This window comes from Danaus plexippus, chromosome 15, assembly GCF_018135715.1.
Source record: "Danaus plexippus chromosome 15, MEX_DaPlex, whole genome shotgun sequence".
Lineage (NCBI taxonomy): Eukaryota > Metazoa > Arthropoda > Insecta > Lepidoptera > Nymphalidae > Danaus > Danaus plexippus.
Window position 1 is genome coordinate 81,601 of NC_083547.1, and position 22,648 is coordinate 104,248.

Consider the following 22,648-nt stretch of genomic DNA (forward strand, 5'->3'; position numbering starts at 1 on the left):
TAGATAATTAATAATATAATTCTTAATATAACAAATAAAATTATTAAAATTCCTGGCTATGTAAATTCCTTTCTACGTTATATTGTTTTTGTAGCAGCTACTAACAATGTATATACAGGTCGTGCCTCGTGCTGTTTTATATAATTCGTTGTCAATTCATCACTCACTGACGTGCAGCGGATCTAAAATACAATGTACTAAACGTATAGTTACTGTAATAACAACGCGACACGTGGGATGCGCTCTGAACTATTCACATATTCAATATGTTTCTATTTCGATAATATCTCTTCTATTCTATCAAAACTAGAGCTGTATAAAGTCCTCTTCCTTATTTAATAAATTTTTATCCGTGTGATAGGAATGGTTCGTCTCTATGTACGAGTACGTGGTGTTCGTTATCATCTACAGAGTTCTTGGTCTTCTTCCTCCACACTACACCTCCCGTCCGAGGGTGCCAGGAACAGCTTCCCCGAGCCGCAGGCGCACAGCTGGTACACCTTTTTTCTCATATTCTTAGCGGGATTGTCTGCGATTTTGGCTTCTTTTAAATTGCTTATTATGATGTTAGGAGCGTCGATCTTAATCTGTACAATTAAAGCAAGAAATCAATAAAAACATCGATGTGTGGACTATATTCGTACAGTGTGCAATGACATCATGTTAGTAACTCACAGCTCCGACGACTGAGTCTAATTGAATGTCGCTGTGTGATGTTATGTCGATACTCCCCGCTCTACTCTCGAGGTGGATGGACTGCGGGGCTCGCAGGTCGAGTCGCCTCGTCAATGATTCCAACCTAACGTAATAATGTGAGTTTAATGTCTTACGTTATACTAATTGATTCCTTAAATATCTTACATTTTGGATACTTCTTTTGTAAAATATGTTTTTATTTTTCACAGAAATTAAAAATTTATCGTGAGACTCCATTATTTTACGAAGATTTGAATTTGGGAATGAGAAACACATAAAGGACGTATGGGTTCAAACGAAGAGACAGAGATAGGGTCTTGAGCCGAGGTGACGACCAAAAGTTTATGGCGACTGACTGTAAGTCTGCAGCCGGCGGTGCTCGTACTACCGGCGTCTGCAGAGCTCCCCTCACTGCCAGCCCGCCCGCTCCACTCACTGACAGAGTCTCCGAGAAGACGCGCACCTCCTCTCGAGACGCGTGGAACACCTCCTCGCCGCGAGCGTCTCGCACGTGGAACGAACGACCACTGCATTCCAGGCTGTCTCGTTCTATCGCAATACATACAGACAGACACATTATCCGTCATCGACTGTTATGGACCGACTGTTCATCAATATTATTAAGAAAACTTTTAGTGACATTGTACTAACTCAGGAATAGTTTTGCTGCTTCCTTGTGGTTTTCATCGGACACTATGATAGTGAAATTGCGGTATGAGTGCAGGCTGAGCGGTTGACCCGTTTGTGAAGACAGCGTGGACGCGATCAGATTGTCAAGGACCCAAGCCTGTCCATCCAACCGGATCCCCTCCTTGATGATAGTGATCGGTCCTATACCTCTCTGGAAACATTCGGATGATTAATAAACATTGTTGACGAGCTTTCACTGCACACACAAAACATCGAAATGAACTCACCGCGCTCAGTTTCAAGGTACTTATAATCCACAATGTCAAGGCGATATTAAGAAATACGAGTATGATGAGGAACACTATGATTCCATAGAGCGCGTTTCGTCTCCATCCTCGTGTGACGAACGGCGGTAGACAGGCGGGCGGTGTAGTGGTAACGGTGGCGGAGGTGGTCACTGTAGCCGGCGGGGGCTCCCCGGGGGGTGTACAGCCCCAACCCCGGATACCTTCACTGTTGGCATCCTCAACCTTCATTTTGGGTTCGCCTATTTAATCTGTCTGAGATGATAGATTGGCTGAAAATAAATGGTTTGTTTTGGATAACAAAAATTTATTCAACTAAAAGTAACGAAAGTCTAATACTAAACTAATATTACACTGAGGAACGGTTCTTATAAAATTTGTAAAATAATTTGACTGAACTTTCGAAAATATTGGACAACGAATACCAAATAACTCGAATACTATTAATGGAATAAAACACTACTGCTTTGTTTTCTCGATGACAAAAGAAAAACAAAAAAGGAACTCTGAAGCATGGAGAAATAGTTTTCAGAATTTTTTAATATATGGAGGCGATTTAGAAACGTATTCGGTATCGAGACATTGCGAGCAGTTTATAGATATGTGTTGGTTTTATTTGTAACGGATTGTACAAATAGTAAGTTATGGAAAACCGATAGGCGAAGCTCAGAGCGGAGCCGCGTTCTGAACGAGAACGTTCGCTGTCGAGGGATGAGCGGCGAGCGTCGAGGGTCGAGGGTCGAGGGTCGAGAGTCACAACATTCATGACATGTAACTGTAATATATGAACTTTGTTTTGCAAAATGTTTAACCCAACTTTTATCTGAAGAATTTTTAAAACAATAATGAAGTGATTAATTGGACGTGCAGTCGTTGATCCAGTGCTGTGCTATTTGAAGAGTTGATTCTTAAATTAATATACGAACATTGTTTTATCAATTAAATTAATACAAAAATTATACTATTCTTACTGTGCGTGTATGTTTGTCTTAAATTTCGACACGATTTCCGAAGTGATTTGTATAAAAGTCTGTTTTATAATGACATTTTGGTTTTCTGTTAAGGCGGGTTCATCAACGCGATAATACGTAGATTAATAATATATTTTGTTTCTCCGACCAAAGGTAAGTAAGTCGCGCGAGAAATATGGAGTAGACGATAAAATAAAATATTGAAGAATATGATGTTATACACATTACCCGTCCAGTCGCTGGCGGTGTTCACTCAATTCACATCTTCTTGATTTCTATAAAACGCATTGTTTTTGTGTCGTGTTTGAGAGACCACATAATATCAATTCAGTCGTTAAAGTGTCACAACTCCACGTACTGTTATATGTAAGTAACGCCGTGCAACCTTTAGACGATACGACCTGTTACTGAAAAGTCTGCTCCTAAAAACAATTGTAAATAAAGAAAACTTAAAGCGAGAGAGTTGTACTAATGAAGAGCGCGCCGCGGTAAACGAACAAGGACTAATGAATGCTCGCAACCTGCCCTTTGAAAAACTCTGCTCAAATACACCAAGCACCGTTAATAATATTGTACAAGGCGGACGAAATTCTATTTAAAAGATCCCATTTAACAGAATACCCCTTTTGGTATTTACTTTACAAAAATATATAACAGTGAAACATTAATTTGAAATTAAACACAGTATATCTATCTTTATAGCTATGTTAAAGTACGTAGAAAGTAAAAGGCGTACGTTGGCGGTAAAAAATATATTTTGTAGTGAGATCTGTTACTGTCGGTATTGATAAGAAATATTGTTTAGTAAGTTTCAATTTTTATATAATAAATACTAAATTGGTCGAGACGAGAATGTTTTCAATGGTTTTTGAAAATAAATTAATAATTTATTGATATTGATGATTTTAGTGTTTTATTTAAATCATCAGCACAAATAAAGTCTTGGACAAAGAGGTCACACAGAGCTTAATTTTTTGAAGAGCTAGTCTTTATTTGCGGATTGTATTCTGATCTCTGGCCACCGATGGCCTCCGGGGGTCGTTCAGCTCTCGGAGCGTGTCCGTCTGGGCAGGTTACGGCGCGCAGTTGACGGCCGTTTTATGAAGATATCAAGTTTTTTATTTATCTGCAAACTGTGAATTAATATCGGTGGCTGTAATGCACTTTTCGTGTCGTGAATATTTAAGAGGCTTGCATATTTATGTGGAACGGGTAAAAATGAATAACAGCCGACGATGTTTCCTCTTTATTCATAAGTTAATGTTATATCTATGTACCTGCTAGTTTATTTATAAACAACAAATCAATATATACATATACATATATAGATATATAAATATTTCTGAATGTGGTAGTGATGTTGAATGTTATAAAACGTCAAACGTGACCTGACCTACATTAATGTAAATCATAATTTCTCTTGAAAAGAATGTGACAACAAACTCGGTACTGTAATAGCTAATTATTATAATTGCTCTCTGCGACTGGCGAACTGAATATGAAACGTACCTGATGACTAAACAGAGTCGATGTCCATTATGCAAACTACGTTAATGTATTATTAGTAAGCGTGCCCGGCACCACCTTAATATCGGATCTCCTCCCTTCCAGCGTCAGGTGAACGGCTTCCACAACTCTAATGGTGAAGTTGTTTCCGGCTTCTGTTCTATTTCGGAAGAGAGGCGACCGATTCTATTTCGAATGGTTTTAGATTCAATAGAGTTTGCTCTTTATTAACAGTACTTAAAATAGTACTCGTCTTAAAATATTTCAGTCTTGGAAATCTTATAACAGGGACCAAGTGTTATTTTATAATACCTTAACGGGTCGTGTGGGTCGTGTGTCTGTGAACTTACTTTGAGTAAGGTTCCAGGAGCTCTCTGTCGGTGTATGTCGGTCAGTCGGCTCCGTGCCTGGCCTTTGTTGTTGACGCTGTTCACGTCATACAATGGCCGACACTTCAAACGTACGATGCGCCTTTAGTTAAATCCGACAATTTTCACTCGATATCAATTTCTTTAAACTTTTAATATCACCATTGACATAGTTTTCTTGCAGCCGAGGAATATTTATAAACATAGCGAATTTGAAACTAATTTATCATTAGTGGCGGAGCGGCGTCACTGTAAACCTTCACTTTGACCTATTTAAATCGAGTAATTGTATCACAGTGTACTGTTTGTGTACCCTTTTAGAACTCTCAGTGAACTACGAAGCAGACGGCTGTAGCGGGGAGGGGTGTCCCTGAGACTAGACGAATTCGTAGGTGCTAGAAAACTCTCTGGAAATATCTGACGCGCAGCAAACGAGCGTGCTTCAGAATACGATATCAGAGGGCGAGGTGTCCGAGCGACTCCCGCGCGGGTGGCTACTGTGTGAGCTCCCTTCCTCTCGCAGTACAACGAGGTACAAGAACGAATAGTAAGGTACGGGAAGGTGCAGGGTCGAAATAGAACTGGAACGGATGTTACTGAGCCGTTAACATAAATAAAATATCGACGGCGTCTAAACCCGTCGCTTTTACGAGATGCTACTCCGCTTTATAATTCGCGCTGCGATCGATCCAACGTCGATGTGTAAAAATAAATATTCCACATGTTGATATAGACACTGGCGGGACACATCCGCGGGGCGCGTCCTCTAGTCACAGTCAGCAGGGAGTCCCGGCCTGTGAGTCAGTCGCGGACCGGCCGCCTCCAGCTCTCCGTGATGACTGAGGGCTCGTGCGCCAGCGTCGGCGGCGCGCCGTGCAACACGCTTCGTTTTGAAGTGCTGCATTTTTAAAGAGCCGCTGTCTCGGGCGGGACATAACTCGCCCGTGTTCTACATGCAGCTGAGCCCGGCTCTCTATTATGAATTCCAGTTAACGCTATCATTTAGCGCCACCTCCGAGCCGTGCTATTAATATTTAATTAGTCCGTGATGAGCCGCAGCTTATTACTTTGAAATATCTGCCGGGTCTTTATTAAATTTTTGTCCGTTCGTTAATAAAAGTTGTTTGGCGAAACTAAATTTTAATAAGAGTTAGCGGAAAATGAAATCTATATTAAGGTTTTAATAAAACGCGAGTAGACGGAACCGGAGCCGAGTTAAAATAGCCGTAGTGTTGCTGTTCGTGTGCTCGTCCCTGTCATAGTTGACCTCACGTTGCTCGTGACTCAATTTAGAGAATGTCTACTGTTCATATTTCTTTAAATCGTTTGAGTTCCTGAATGTTTTGTTTTGTATTCAAGCTATTCTTATTCTAATATTTTTTACGACCTTCATATGTTTGTGGCAGTCGTCAGTATTGTCAACTGTGTGTCGTTGCTGTCGTTACTGCAGAGACAACGCCGGATAGCTTTCCTCTCTATGAATTAGTAATAATGTTATATTGAGCTAGTGAACCAGTCGCTGGAGATAACGCGATACACACGGACATACAGACACACGGGTGGGTATACACCATGCGATCGCTGGCTAGGAAAGTGAAGAAACTATCGGTAATAGTAAGTCGTAGACGGACTTAAGATCGCACTGATTCCCATTTTTCGCCTAGCTGTGACATTCAAACATAAATAAGTTGTTTTATTAAAACATCGTTTTCACGGATTTCGATGTTGCGGCTTCGTGTTTGTTTATTTGGACATACAAATAGAGAGTTGGAATATTTCATGATTAAAAGAAAAGCGACGTTTACATTCCGTGGATGGAAATGTTGTTCAGTAAAGTAAGTAAAGCCGTTCGAAGTGCTAATTACATTACATTAAAATTATACGTTTATCTGTTTCTGTGTAATCTTTTAATGAAAATATATTTTTTTGTTGATATTGAATAAATATAAAAATGAGTTTAATTTTACAAAGGGGATCCTCCTCAGTCACAGTGACTATAAACACAAACCGAGAAGCAAACACACCAGGACAGGAAAAGAAAACCTTGAGTTCAGATCATCACCGGATGGAACAGTCTGTTGTGAGGTGCCGCCCGGCCTGTGTGTGTCTGTGTGTGTCTGTGTGTATCTGTCACACCTCACACGGACCGCTGTTATCCTCTCTATGAAACAGTTTACACCGTTCGTTGAATGTATTGTTTCAATGTATATTTATCGGAGAGGTTCACTAAGATCGCTAGTTTCATTAGTATCAGTTAAGTTTTAAAGTATATTTCGGTTCCTGTAAGGTGATATTTTAATTTTGTTTGGGTTCAAGACTGCACGTACTTTGTCACACAGCGAAGGTAGCATTGGAATGCTATACATTAGAATGTTGTTCCGGACTGAAATGTATATTTTTCGTGAGACACGTTTTATAACGTCCCCCTCGGTGACGTCATTAGTCGTTGAGTGCTGGAGTGTGTTTCTCGTTTAATTCAGGCACTGCCGGGTGTCGGAGGTTGAGTCGTCGAGGTGTCAGGAGACCGGCCCCCGATCACGGACGGAAGCCGTGAGGCTGCATAATGTGCCGCACTCTCACACACTAAACCAATCGATTTAAGAAAAATCTTTAGGCGAAAATCGTCCGTGATCTCTGTCAGCGTCACTGATGACAAAAATCAACGTATTCATAATTCAACGAAACCGTTTCGTTCTGCTCCGGACCTGCGGTTGATGAATGTCACAGTAATTAGTCATAATTAACACCAATTACTGATTTGTGATATTAATGAGAAGGTATGAATATTCAAACGAATCCAATTCGCCAACGAAATATACGTCCGGAAAATAAATAAAATCAATGAAAAATAATTGTTAATTTTAAACTGAATGTTATTGTTTCTTTATAATTAACACATAAAGCTTTAAATTCCAAATACTTATATATTTAAGCCGTCCATGTTGCTGTTGTGTATATTTAGTGAGGCTGGATCCCCGCAGCTGGTCCTCTATATATCTTAATATGTCCGAAGCCCAAAAACTTTAAATTTGTCACGTAGGTGCGAGTACATCCCTCTTCGACACACTCTGTTACGGCGTCTCCTTTCAACTTGTATTATAATTTCTTCCCACATTTCAATATAAAATCTCAACTATTCTATTATATTAACTATCTACAAAGAAAAACTCATTTTATTTGTGACGAAATGTTTTCGTTCAAGTCTAACCCAGAGTGTTGGGATCTTTGCTGTATAATTAATTAATGTTAGATAATTTTCATGAAGAATCTAAATCTTTAAACGCTATAGAAAAATAAGGCAGAGAACAACAGAACCGCGTCTAGTTCTCTCCCTCTCGATGTATACAAGAACAAATCCTTATGATAGTGACGCAGTTAAGGATTCTCTGACACGTTCATGTAAACGACTGAACGTTTCTGTTGAAATACAACCAATTAATACATGACGTCATCACGACGAGCTTCAACGCAGCGGTCTGTCTGTCTCGTAATGATATCTAAAAAGTATCACTTGTCGTTTGGAGACGGTTGTTGACTTCATATCAGGTTAACATTTGACGAGAAAATATACAGCCTAATATTTGTTATAAACTAATTTCATGATATTTTGTCGTTCTCGTTAAAAATATAATTAACTTTCCCGTGGTGGAGGCCGCACTCATTGTTTGTGAAGACATATAGAAAACTAGACTTTAGTAATCTCGAAGCCTTTTAAAGTTATCTTCTTCGAGAATATGACTATAATTGAAATTATCTCAATTATAGAACATGACGTGTGTGACACATCACATTCGCGTTACGTTACGTTACGTCACAACATTGAACGTAATATATTTAATGTGTTGAACTCGCATCGTCGGATATAAATCCTGAGACTGACTTGTGAGACCTTGTTTATTATAAAAGGTGTCTGAAATCAGGAGGTCGCATGTCCGGAGACAATTTCATTTTCTGTGACATTTCAAAATTGAAAATTTCTCTCGTATGAAAGTAAGCGTTGGTCGCCCCGCACTGATTTATAATTACAAAGATTCTTGTCGCTGTAACAGGTGTCTGTCGCTACACTTATAACGCTCGTGAGTAATTAATTTATTACAAATGACACAGATCGCTTTCCCCGAACACTTCACTCAGCTCGGCGGTTGTGATTGCAAGTTCAGTGACAGTATATATACTAGTGAATGTAGATCAACTTTACAAACAGAGGGCGAAGATATACATTAGATTAGATAGAACGTATCAATGCCGTTCGTATTACAGAAATAAATAAACAAAATAAATGTATTCTAAGCCTCGGCAAATAAACAGGTTCCAATTAGCATTCAGCTACTGCGACAAGTCTAGAGAACTTTCATTTCGTCCTCTAGGAATGTGTATATCCGTGTTTTATGTTTTCTATTGTACTCACACTCACACACCCACACACACACACACATAGAGTGTTCATAGTACTGATGCATGCGATGTCGATAATATTTTTGGGTGGTGTTGTGTGCAGGGTCGGCGTGCCGGCCGAGTGCTGCGGCGCGCGATCCTTGTTTAAATCCGTATGAAATATTGATACAGTTCGCTGTAAACGTGTAACAAATGCGGTAATTCAAGCCACCTGCCGGCGCAGCCACTACCCCTCACAACCCCTCACCACCGCTCACCTCACCTCAGCTCACCTCACCTCACCTCATCTCCGAAACACTTCCACATAACACTTACATGACTATTGTCAATATAATAATGTTTTGATTTGTTCATCACAATAACACCATATGAAGGTGCTGGGAAACGACTTTCAATACAAAGATACGATATGATAATGATGAAAAGTTAATGTTTATTAAAAATATGCCAACGATTTCATTAGTGTGGTAATAAGAGCAATTGGCTCGTCGACTTTGATCTGTTCAACTTTATTGGAAGAAAAGCGACATTAATCTGGATGACAGAAAACAAAAAAAAAATGAAAACAATATAGTGTTAGGAGATACTTGATGATTAGAAAAGACGCATGAAAACAGGTGACAAGAAACATTGAGACGGTGAGAGTTGACTTACACGAGGCTCAACTCAAAACTTATGTTTTATTTGTTGACACTTTTGAACTTGAATATTATTGAAAAAGTTTCTTTTTCTTTAATAATATTATAATATATGTGAGAGGCTCCGTCAGTCGCCCGCGGCCGCATCACCAACTTTAATGCAACACCAACTTCTGACTCAACTTAGGAGAGGAGGAGAGGCGACCATCACCGTAACTAGGGCTGATGTTGGATATATTTATTAGAATTTTGTTGTTTTTTAAAAATACAAACACATAACTGTTTAACTGTTCAGAGTAAAGGATAGACGTGACTGAAAAGAAATAACGCCTCTTTTATATCATCACCGCGCATTTTTTTTATCTCGGTAAAAAGCGGATCAAGAAATTACAAAAAAAACTAACTAGAATATCGCTTTCATACTAAACTCGATTAAATTATAACCTTAAAAAATATACCCGCCATAGTTAAATAGTTATATAATGAAAAGGTTTAAAATTACCAAAGCTGATGTTTTATTTCATATTTATTTTGGAGTTTATTTAAGGGTGCAACGAGTGGGTGCTCGAACTTTGGTCGGCTTCGGACTCCGCCGATTGTGACTCTCACTGACGCTCACGGCTAGTCATGTATTCTAACTTCGCATGGAAAATTATTTCATTTGTTCCCTTTTAAAGTTACTGTATTATTGATTTAAATAAGGAATACTCAAAAATATTTTCTAACAAACATTCGTTTCAGTTGAAACTGTTACAAATAATACGCTTTTATCGAAACAATTACTTAAAGGCCCGAAGTCCTTATAAAATTTAAAATTAATGTGTAATAGATTTGTTACAGATTATATCGCCATGGAAGCGGAAGGGGGCAGGGCGAGTCCTCTGTGAACAAATAATTACTTAAAGGCACTATGAGTAGAGTTTACAAGGCACTTAAAGAGATTTTCATATCTGTGTTCGATAAACATCACCCCGAGTGGGCGGAGCTGGAACAGTCCGTCGGAGGGTGCAATCATCTAATGAATGCTTCCGGCAGATAAGCTTCGATTAAATGGTCTCTTTATTGCCGAAGAAAAGGCGAGTTTTCTTTATGAACACATCGGGATATCCGCTGACGTGAGCTAGCCGCAGTCCTCTATAAAACGTCGGAGAGAGATATGGAATCGGATCCACAATGCGTCGAATTAAAGTCCTCGATATCAGAACCGAAATATCAATTACACTAATAAATTATTTCCGCTATAAAGACGCCGGCGAGCGGTTAGATCCGAGGATAAGATAGCGTGGTACGTATAGGTAGGTGAGGCTCTACAATTTATCGTCTGCATATCCTTTCAGCGCGAAGGTAATGACCGCAGTAAAACGTTTAAGCACGGAATAACTGCTGGGTACCGTTATTACAATATTATGAATTACTCGCGCCGCGGCGCGGAGCCGCCTCGCCACCGCACGCCACCACCCTCCACCACCCGCCACCGCCGATAACCGGATATCTCACTAAATGTAACAGTTACTGACTTATCGCATCATTCATTTCATTCACTATAAACATTACAATCTTTTTTTCTTTCCCTCAAAACATTCCACTCGGTAATTATTAGGTAAATATAGTCACTAGTAAACTTGTAGCATATACGAGTACATGTTGTGTAGGAGTATGAACTGTTGTAAATCTGTCATGACACGAAACTGAGTCATCTACATTACGAGCTGCGCTAAAATGAGTATGGAAGCTCGCAAAATATGATACGTACCGGTCGTGTGTATGGTGAGAGTAGTTTATTGGTGAAGTGTGAGTCGTAGGCTCTCCCTCTCAGGATGCGAGCTGTCTTTGCTGCGGGCTGCGAGTAATTAGCGACGCTTTCCTTCCGCTCGCGCCGGCTTCAGTCTCCCGGCCTCCTCCGCCACGACGCAGACTGTTCCTAGCATTATACACCGTCCTACATTATTACGATCCTAATAGTTGTTAATTTGGGGGTGTACCATAAAGAATATTATTATTACTATCATTATTATTATTACGATGAAGAAAATATATCACGACCTCTCGATCTCACGACCGAACGCCACATTATGCCGCACGTCCGCCGTCAGCCTAGTAAATTAAATATTTTAATTAACGTTACATTATAGTAACTGGCATGATCCCCAAAACCTAAAATAACGGATGTTCTGTAACTCAACACCGGACTGATAAATTTTGTCTAAAGAGGTGCGATTCTGAGCAACGTTACGTTGAGCATTTTAATTTAATTTATTTTAAAGACGCTCCGGGTGTTCATATTCAAATCGTCATCGCATTTTAAAATCCTCCTAATCCAACCAATTGTGAGAGTCTGTGAGCGGGGCTCGGGGCACGGGGCACGGGGCACGGGGCATGGGTCGCTGTAATCAAGACGGCTTCAGCGGGATTTGATTCCCTAGACTGGTTTGGGCATGTCTTACCGTCACAAGAAAATCGTTGAACATGGAGAAATACTATATTACCGATATCTATGAAAAGTAATTAAAAGAACACTCATACATATGGTCTTTAGAAATGCGTTTAGCTGTAGGGGTGTGTGAATGTGTTGCGCATTTAAAAAAAACTCATTACAGGCGGCGAGCGGCGAGCGGCGGCGCGGACGAGTGGCGTCTTTGAAGGCCCGCGCCGCGCTACTGCGGTATTATTACAGATTATACCGGCTTCCATACAAATGAAATCTCGCTTAAACCACTGCAATTTCGGAACGAGAAAATAAGGCTCAAAAGTTGTTTCACTGTACTCGCACTCACCGGAAAGTCTTTACAAATGGAGAGGCGGCAAGTTTAGCTTCGAATGAAAATAAAAGGAACTTTACATTTTTAATTAATTGTGTATAAGACGATTAATGGAGGCTCATAAATAATAAAGACACTTTCTTTTCTTGTTCCAGATAGACATGGGAACTGCCCATAAGTTCCTGTCAAAGATGTCTCCTACCACACACCATACACCTTCTACTTTTATATCGTTATAAAAGTACTGAACTGAACACATAACTTTTTTTTTATCTGTTTACCCCAAGACTTCAAAACCACTTCCAACGGTTTTGATGGAACTCAACTGTTCATAAAAAACGTGTCAATCACGAGGGCACGGTAGTCTCCCGATCAAAGTGTGAGGAACCATTGCTTTCCTTTTTTTTAAGAATCACGTCGTTTTTTAGTTCGAAGATGATAATTTTTCTTTGGACTGCACTAAATAAACAACATTTTTTATGTAATGTCAAAGGTGAACTTATGACTAATGGAACTATTTCAATGTGTGACTATACTATACATATCCACCTGATGTCAAGTGTCCACCGTCCTGTATGAACCTCGGTATCATAAGATTTTCTATGATCGTGTGGCCGGCCTCGACAACTGAGACGAAAGCCTTACAGTCGACGAGGGATATTGATGATGTCAGAGATGCCACAGGTGGTTTGATAAAAGAAGTAGTGGCAGTGTTGTAACTGCACAAGCTCCGGCTCCGCAAAGCATAAGCCTCGTAGAGTTAACGAATGAAACTACTGCATAACTTGTAATACTTATGAATGCCGAGTCCTCTAGGGGGATGGAAACTCATTTTACCTATGATACATAAACATACATATATGGAAGAGGTATCGGGGTTAAGACGAACAGTTCGTAGCTCACACAATTATAAGAATAGGGGAGTGTGTCCTCTGCGTGAGTCGTAATTGTTAACAATCGACATGTTGCTGGCGGCTCTAACTCCTCTGCATGGAGATGAGATCGCTATTTGTCTGCCGTGATCGCTCGGCTTGATTAAACCGTGAAACGTTTAGCACACGGGCGCTTTAAGCGCTTCAGTTCATCACTATAACATTAACATAAGATTTATATCGGCTACGAACACCCCCAAAATATAACGATATCCTCCGACATTACACACGTACCTACTCAATAAGAAAGAACCAAACGAATTGACTTCACTAGATGAATTATTAAATAGAATTATATACATACATTTTAATAGAATTTTCTTCAGCGATATTATTTAAGACAAATTTTATAAAGAAAATGAAATATTTAAAAATATTTCTAATTCTTCTTGTTACAACTTCTTTATTTTTTCTTACGTGATATTAGTAACGCGGAGACAAAAAGTTGTGTCATAATTGTGTTTAACTTTTATCTCTTAATACGGAACGTCCCAGTAAACTACGCGCCCTGTCCACACGCCACACGGAGACCGCGACCGCTCTGTTGTAGTTTAGTTTGACATTTTTAAGAAGCTTCAAAATAAATATGAATCAGTGACGAGCGGCCGCCTCGGGGTGGATATTTGGAGTTATATTTTTGGGGCTGTAACTTAGTTTGGTCATTTTTTAAAGCTCGAGCGGGTATTATATAGTGATTAGTGCGGATAAATGACGGACATTACTTGTAATGAATGTTTAGATGGTCGTAATCGGAGAGCGTAAACTGTCGACGCCATTACCGCACAGCTGCTGTTGCCGAGATATTGCCTCCAACAACGTAATGCCGCTCCAGCATTCATTTATTCCTTCGCGGTACATTTTTAGATGCCGAAATGATTTTTTAAATGAAACGGATTCCATTTACTTTACAGTTTTGATATGAGAAATAATAAGTATACCTTTCATACGAGTCTGCAAGAAGAACGCCCAGGGTCAATAGGCTCCTGGATTGATGAGTCATTTGATAATAAGTAGAATATTTAAATTGACTTCCCAACGAAGCTTCCGCTTGTGTTGAGTCTCAATAAGGAGGAGACTCCTGAAAGCAGTTATCGTTTAATAGTGAAAGGTGTGTCGACTCATCAGAGGACTCACAATTTCCTGCACTTAACAACATAGGAAGTAATTTTGACGACTCATCAAACGGCGGACACCGATTGACATCCCCGCGGCGGGCGGAGTTCAGCCTCGCTCCTCACATTACACGAACCCCCTCTAATGGTTGTCGCACTCGATATTCGTATTTACATACAAACGTTGATTTCTCAAAAGAATATATAACTTGATCGTTGACTTAGTGTTACATAAAGTTTGTGTCGGAGACGAGACGCTTCGAGCTTTAGGTGATGAAACTTGTTCAAGACGAATAAAATTACAAACGAGTAAGCTAAAACAAAAGTATTAATCGTGGTTGCCGGTTGATTCTCAGTGGGACTTCGGCACTGGAGGGGGAGGGGGGGCGCGCGACGTCCGTCATCAAAGTTTGTGAATCGCGACCATCTGCCGCTCGCTTTGTTCTCAGATTACCGTTCGGAAGTTCCTTTAATCGTTTTATTAATACGCCTCAAATCGTTTAACCGCATTCTTCACCGACTCGATCGTTCATTCCTTCTGGTGTAATTAAGATGTGAAATTTTTAAAACATGAACAGCGCCACACGCACTCTCTCGACTCGTGACATGTCTCACTATCATTACATTTCTTTAGAATTAATGTAACACTCAATGCAATCGTATATTTGTGATGTCATCTTTACAATTATCCATTTCTTTCATTCGATTTGTAAATGTTGACGAAAAACGAGATGTCTCAGGTGTGAATAGACGATATATGAACAGCGTAGGACATTGATATACAAGGAGAAATCTTAAATGAGACAAAATTTATATATGTAGAGCAGGTTTATTTTATAAAAGAGGAGGTGGCGGTTTACATATTGTCCGTTGTAATGTAATTCATACTGAAAAGTTGATATTATCTGTTTATGAGGGCAAAGTGCCGTAGTAAGTTATGCTAAATTATTGGCAAACAAGCGTTAAATATTCCGAGCGAGTCCAAGGCAGGCGGCGGCGCAGGTTCCTCGCCCACCCACTTATTAGGGACCGTAAATAATAAATATGAAAGGCTCCTCGCTTTATTTACAGATACTACGTGTTTGACTCGCCCCGGGTCATGAATCGTCTGTAGAACGCGGGCTACTTACTGGCGAATTACTGGTAATGCACCGACAGCTCTCTCTTACTACTTAGTTTGTTTGTGTGTACACATCCAGCCAATTAACAGGAGCGACGAAATTCGGCTCGAGTGGAGCCACAAGTAGTCGGGAGCCAAAATGACTATTGCATATTACAATCATACTTCGGAGCTCATCTCAAATGGAGCGAATAAAATTGTTAAAAATCCTCGGCTACGTCCAGTGGAGCGTCATTCTCTCTGATTGGATTATTTCCCGTTCGCTCGCTCGTGTTCTGCTGTGAGGATCCTCGAAGCCGGTACGTTAAATTTTACGTGACCACTTCGAACGCAATCATATTATGTTAATACCGACTTCAAATAATCCGCTTTAAATTCTTTAAATCTATTTCAAAGTATACCTCGACTAGATGACTCCTAAGAGACAATTTAATGTTTATGCGTCTATACTATGTTTTGTATATTTTTATGATAAATTTTTCAACGGAATAGAGTTCAGTTTTCTTAGTTATGAAATAAATATTGTCGTTCGTCTTACACAATAAACTGTTCTAATCACGTCAGACTGCACTCGACAAACTATGTACTCGTATGCATCAGTCATGTAGTTTGGAAATATATCATAGAATATATGAAACGTTTTCGTTTCACCGTGTTTTATATTAAATAAAATATTGTAAAAGTAATTAATTATCAGCTACGAGAGTCTCTAGTTGTCTCTAATTTAATAACACATAATTTAAATAATCAATAACACTCACGTGGGCAACACTGAAAATGTTCGGAACTGGACAGTTCGAAACATTGATAATGAAAACTTTTTTTGAATTTTCATTTTAGAACTTTTTCATAACCTAATGTAGTAGTCATTAGTATACGGCATTCATTTGTCATTTGTTACATGTCTGTCTCGGAATACAACGACGTGTAGAGGGAGATTACTTCGTAAACAATAAAAGTATTGGCAACTTTCTTCTTTAAGCCGTTTTTAATTTTCTAAACATATTCAATGTTACCTAGGTATTAATTATATGTTAAAAATTCTGTTAACTTATTTTCTCTAACAAAAGTTAATCCTTGGATTGTCTGAAAGCAAACAGCGAAGATTTAAGTTGTACATTTGTGGAGACAGACTCAAAGTCGCTTTACTAACTTTCCTATTTAAACATTATAAACCTTAATTCATACAGGATAATAACGTAGCCGGAAGTAACGAAATGAATTTATTTATTTTTTATGTATTTGTGAGAGCGAGGGGATCCTCGTAGAACCTTGGCCAAGACCCTAGTCCTTTAAAAGGATTTCGAGTCTGGGCGTTAAGTACCGATGACGATGGACAGGCTTCCATTTTGAAGCAAAGATAGTCTTTACTCAAAATGATACTTGTTTATTTTGCTAACTAAATTCTTACAATGAATGTCAAGAATTGTGTAGCAGAAATTCTACCACTGTGGCTCCTAAGAGCGACCAATGTAGAATGAGTTCAGTACAATTATGCTTGGACTTTTATATGGTAAATTCACAATTACAATTGTGGGTACTTGGAAAAAACTAATCACCTGATGTATTAATAAAATTATTAACATCGGTGAAGTGGGTAATTTGAAAACAATTATAATGAACGAATACACGAAAAGGAATATTTTCGATACGAGAAGGCTGTCGGCGCGACACGGCCATACTGACGGTTGGTGCGTGCTCAGCGCCAACGTCTTGTTCTCATAATATATTGAGACTTCGAAATCAAATCTGAATATTTCTAGAAATTTCTTTCGATTTTCGATGTAAGGATGGGGCTAGAATTTTGGAGACGTCTATATGTGCATACACTCCACGTATCTTACCATCGGTTTGTAGAATTTTTGTAGATGTGATGTGCATACACCACACGTGTCATGCCATCGGTTTGTAGAAGTTTGTAGATGTGATGCGCATACACTACACGTGTCATGCCATCGGTTTGTAGAATTTTGTATATGTGATGCGCATACACTACACGTGTCATGCCATCGGTTTGTAGAATTTTGTAGATGTGATGCGCATACACTACACGTGTCATGCGATCGGTTTGTAGAAGTTTGTAGATGTGATGCGCATACACTACACGTGTCATGCCATCGGTTTGTAGAAGTTTGTAGATGTGATGCGCATACACTACACGTGTCATGCCATCGGTTTGTAGAATTTTGTAGATGTGATGCGCATACACTACACGTGTCATGCCATCGGTTTGTAGAATTTTGTAGATGTGATGTGCATAAACTACGTGTCATGCCATCGGTTTGTAGAATTTTGTAGATGTTGTGATGTGCATACACTACACGTGTTATGACATCTGTTTGCAGATTCAGATGCGCATATACTACACGTGACAGAGGCCCTGTACGTGTCAGAGAACCTGTAGAGTTTTGGAGAATTTGGTAGATGTTGTTTCAGTTGGTGTTCGTAAGCTTGTTGTCATCACACTCATCAATATGCGACACTGCCATCCGTTCGTGTGGGTTAGTTGCTTTTAGCAATTTTTCGTGGTTTTCCTCTTCCTGCAACATGCTGAGCAAAATAACGGTCATTATCAAATATTTTATAAATCTCGTAGGGTTCCCCAAGACCTAGGTCTAATGTTATATTCCCATCTACGTTAATTAAATTTAGATATGATAATGGAGCAGTGATGATAATATCGAGCAGTGATGATGATATGGAGCAGTGATGATGATATGGAGCAGTGATGATGATATGGAGCAGTGATGATGATATGGAGCAGTGATGATGATATGGAGCAGTGATGATGATATGGAGCAGTGATGATGATATGGAGCAGTGATGATGATATGGAGCAGTGATGATGATATGGATCAGTGATGTTGATATGGATCAGTGATGATGATATGGAGCAGTGATGATGATATGGAGCAGTGATGATAATATGGAGCAGTGATGATAATATGGAGCAGCGATGATAATATATGGAGCAGCGATGATAATGTGGAGCAGCGATGATAATATGGAGCTGTGATGATAATATGGAGCAGCGATGATAATATGGAGCAGTGATGATAATATGGAGCTGTGATGATAATATGGAGCAGTGATGATAATATGGAGCAGCGATGATAATATGGAGCAGTGATGATAATGGAGAAATGCTAATGTTTTATGACTTGTACAATTTTAACATTAGCTAAAATCCAATGCAGTATGCCATTCAGAAGTGACCTATTTCTTGATCATCACTAAACAATTTTTCAAGATTGACTTGACGCGCTTTACTGATCCATTTGCTCGGCTAATACCTGGCTATACGGAGTAAATACTAATTCCAAAACTATCACAAAAAGTTTAAAGCTCTCCTAACAGCTATCCCCGTCGACGATTATATTTCTTTTGGTGTACCAAATAAATTACCAAATAAAAGCATCACTTGCTCTAAAGCTGCCAAAATACTATAATGGCTTTTTTTTTTCTATGCGCGATATAATAACACGTATTTGGAAAAGACAGTAATATTCACGATAATGCGTTTGTCTTTTGGTATAGCAACGTACACGCGGATAACTTCAAATGCCGAAGACTGATTTGGTATGGAATGCAATCTGAGGTGTCTTGATACTGATAAACTTTTAAACATTTTTACAGATAAACCGGTTGTTTATAAAAGTGCGAATTATTTTAAACGAAGTTTTCCTCCACCCAATATGTCGAAGGGAATTATGATAAGCATATATAAAACTATACTTGAAAGCAGTTGGTACAACTTAACTGTTGAGGTGCGATAATGGGATTATCTATGGTTTTCTTGATGACCTCGTCTTCTAGAAAACGTGTCAATATTAGAATTCCTTTCAATTATTTCCTCCATGATTGGTTTAAGGCGTTGTTTTATACAAAAATTGGGAATAAACTTTCCAAAACACCCTGCAAGACCGTTGAATTGTAATTCTTGGTTAATGGTTGTTCATAATTCTATGCTTAATTTTTGTCACATGTATTTTCAATAGCAGCTTCCACAAGCGGCATTTTTTGACTTAATTTGTCGTTGGTAACTCTTCGCCATATGTTTCGAGCTTCTTGAAGAAAGGAAGTTACTTTCATCCGAACTTCCTACTCGTTCCTCAATAGGAAACAAGATGCCCCAACGTCTTCATCTCAAAAATTGTAGTGCAACGGTTCTCGAGTATTCAAAAACGTGCGGAGTTGTATGTTGAACCAGGCGTTTTCTTGTAGACGATTCGGCGGTTGAAAGTGTAGCGTGAGACATCCCACTTCTGATGTGAGAGCGAGGGGATCCTCGTAGAACCTTGGCCAAGACCCTAGTCCTTTAAAAGGATTTCGAGTCTGGGCGTTAAGTACCGATGACGATGGACAGGCTTCCATTTTGAAGCAAAGATAGTCTTTACTCAAAATGATACTTGTTTATTTTGCTAACTAAATTCTTACAATGAATGTCAAGAATTGTGTAGCAGAGATTCTACCACTGTGGCTCCTAATAGCGACCAATGTAGAATGAGTTCAGTACAATTATGCTTGGACTTTTATATGGTAAATTCACAATTACAATTGTGGGTACTTGGAAAAAACTAATCACCTGATGTATTAATAAAATTATTAACATCGGTGAAGTGGGTAATTTGAAAACAATTATAATGAACGAATACACGAAAAGGAATATTTTCGATACGAGAAGGCTGTCGGCGCGACATATTAATTCATTCAATCATTTAAATATTTATTTAACGGCTCAATGACATCGCACAATAAAGAATAATATACCAGAAAAGAAATTAATAGCTACAAATGCTGTGATGCGAAAAGAAAGGCCTCGTTAACAAATGGTGATCTGTTACAGACAACTCACGATAGGAGAATATTGACGTGAAATATTGTAAACATGAGACACAAACAATATAAAGTATTCAAACATTTAAAATAAATTAATATGTATTATATGCACATAATACAGGCCTTGGAAATATACGTATTTTCAGTGGAAAATCATTGTACACTTTAATGGTATGAATAGTGAACGAACTGAAGCCTTTCAGTCTTATACATTAAATGATTGTAACAGCTCCTGGCCAATGTTTCTCTCGTCTTTAGTTGAAGAGTAGTAAAGATTCGTTGGCCCTTTAGAAATAGTGAGAAGAAAACGTTCCCAATTAATTTTAGCTAACATTAGGCTATTTCCAATAACTGTGGCTTGAGATAAGGGGTCAATTTTGAGACCAAAATCTACACATTTTATAGAGATTGGGCCATTATTGACAATTGTCATTCAAGATGTCACATTTTCTTTAAGCGAGTGCTGAAGAACACCATCTCCATACATATGATACAGAGAAGAAACATGGGAAGTAATAAATTAATAATTATAGCAATCATTAATGGAAATAGCAGCCCACCTTGGAATACTGCTGACGTGGCGTCGCACCACGAGGACATAGATTTATCATTTCAAATGAGCTGCCGAAGGTTAGCCAGGTAACTCCGTTACCTTCTGTTTTTGTTGGAGATATGTTAATAGAACGTAACAAACATGGAAGACTGGCTGTGGTCTAGAGTAATAAATATATTACTAAAAATTAGGAGAGTGAGAAAAAGACAAAACCTCTCAGCATTCCATGGATTCAGCGGGTGGGTGCCGGGTCCATCGTGTTGCAGGGAGACGAGCTTCAACAGTACCAACAGTAACAGTACTTGCGACGCAGGTGTCGGTTTAATTGCCCCCTACTGAAGGCGCGTTAAGCGGTCATCTACACCATGCAAGCTCCTCTCTCTACATAATACTATCCACTGTCAGATGACATGATCCGTTGATATAATTCTAACTTTGACAAGTGCTGGAACTAACTTAATAGAAAGTTAAAGAATAGCTTCAACTGTTTATGGATTGGCTTTTTTAAAACTTTCAAAACAGAAGTTAGTAAAAAGTAGTAACAGCCCCAGAATTTACGAGGACTCTCTTTTTTTAGGTAAAGGAAGAGTGCAGATATACTCATATAATAAAGATATGAATATGAATTAATGGACTAATAACAACAAAACGGATAGGAATAAATTAAATGAGCTAATACTGACAGCATCGACGGCGTCTGATGACAAGTAATGTATGTTCTCTCAAACAAAAGTTTCAGCTTGTGGAGCTGGTGATATAGATTCTGGAAAGTGTTCAAGTTTGGTTGTATGAGTCCCAGAGTCAGCGTTATCTTTTTGATGAAGAAACTATAGTTATTATATTTTTAAGCATCTTTTTAATTCAAGAAAATAACGCTGCAGAATAACATTACCTTCAATCTTACGAGGACATTAAGGAGAGATAGATGACGAGAAAAAACGATTCAAGCACACTGACCCTGTTAATAACAAAGTTAGCAGAAAAAACCATAATTAAGTTACCCATTATGATAGCATGGTTTGGAAGAGTAATACAAAAACTTAAAGGGAAATACATATTTTGTTTATGGGTATTATAATAAAGCTCTGTTACCATTTTAAACATCTAGCTTTAACTTAACTTAACCACTAACTGGTCACAACAGAAGGTGAAGGCGAATTAATTGTATGTATTAATTTCATTAATAATATTATAAAATTAGATTACAGACATTTACTGCGTTCGAATAGTCGTTTTCCAGTTTCAGTATTTTTTATTTAAATGGCGTTCATCGGCTTCGGTTTGTTTCTAGATACAGATATATTATAATAAATATAATAAAATATTATCTTATAACGAAAGATACATTTGTACTGTTCTGAATATACCTATATATACTTACAAATGCATCACAAACGGTTCTGGAAATATTTAGAGAATGTTTAGACCCATCTGGAGCGAGAGCCGACGTTGTTCAATAGATGCTAGTAAAAGGTATTCGTTGTAGTGAGCTTGTATGTTGCAAATATTAGGGTCAGTGTGATCCTCTTATGTCGCTGGTTGGTTATTGAGCCGCTGTACGGGACCACGGCTCCACCGTCACTGTCCAGATTATATCCTTAATGTGATCGAGTTCAGGCTGCAGTTGTACCCAACGCTCCATGCGATGCTGTCCCGATCTTATCTTTGTAATCATTGTTATTTACTGAATACAACTATTGACAAGATACCGTCCTCGCCTCTCACCGTACACTATGACACATACAGTCGAAGTCAGCTTTACATGCTCATATAAAGCAGATAATATCTTTCGAGTATGTTGTAACGTACACATCTCATTACACG

The 22,648-nt window shown here is 38.8% G+C and overlaps 1 protein-coding gene and 3 long non-coding RNA genes across 7 annotated transcripts in view; 3 read left to right on the top strand and 1 right to left on the bottom strand.

The window, feature by feature from the left end:
* On the bottom strand, window positions 1-11,284 carry LOC116766197 (delta-sarcoglycan-like). Of its 4 annotated transcripts, XM_061522797.1 has the most exons (7): window positions 4,112-4,402; window positions 2,831-3,024; window positions 1,614-1,903; window positions 1,348-1,537; window positions 1,053-1,245; window positions 676-799; window positions 1-587 (listed from the first exon to the last, which is right to left on the bottom strand). In XM_061522797.1, exons 3-7 carry the CDS (start codon window positions 1,860-1,862, stop codon window positions 402-404), a joined length of 942 nt encoding a protein of 313 aa, XP_061378781.1. In that variant the 5' UTR covers window positions 1,863-1,903; window positions 2,831-3,024; window positions 4,112-4,402; the 3' UTR covers window positions 1-401. The 4 variants fall into 4 exon arrangements, with proteins under 4 accessions (XP_061378781.1, XP_032511845.2, XP_061378783.1 ...); XM_032655954.2 differs by lacking the exons at window positions 2,831-3,024; window positions 4,112-4,402 and adding an exon at window positions 11,263-11,284; XM_061522799.1 differs by lacking the exon at window positions 2,831-3,024.
* LOC133319215 (uncharacterized) lies at window positions 683-2,606 on the top strand. The gene is made up of 2 exons (XR_009752899.1): window positions 683-812; window positions 906-2,606. It is a non-coding gene; the product is annotated as an uncharacterized LOC133319215 (long non-coding RNA).
* Window positions 5,264-22,648, top strand: part of LOC133319216 (uncharacterized) — a 22,796-nt gene continuing 5,411 nt past the window's right edge. Inside the window, exons 1-2 of the long non-coding RNA XR_009752900.1 lie at window positions 5,264-6,311; window positions 6,448-6,556. This is a non-coding gene — a long non-coding RNA (uncharacterized LOC133319216). The remainder of the gene's footprint in view (window positions 6,312-6,447; window positions 6,557-22,648) is intronic.
* LOC133319229 (uncharacterized) lies at window positions 15,344-15,629 on the top strand. Its single transcript, XR_009752913.1, has 2 exons — window positions 15,344-15,455; window positions 15,523-15,629. It is a non-coding gene; the product is annotated as an uncharacterized LOC133319229 (long non-coding RNA).

Coding starts and splice junctions, on each gene's coding strand:
- LOC116766197 (XM_032655954.2), bottom strand. CDS start 1,862: ATGAAGGTTGAGGATGCCAACAGTGAAGGTATCCGGGGTTGGGGCTGT. Junction 1,538..1,613: donor GTACCTTGAAACTGAGCGCG/GTGAGTTCATTT, acceptor GAATGTTTCCAG/AGAGGTATAGGACCGATCAC. Junction 588..675: donor TAGACTCAGTCGTCGGAGCT/GTGAGTTACTAA, acceptor TTAATTGTACAG/ATTAAGATCGACGCTCCTAA.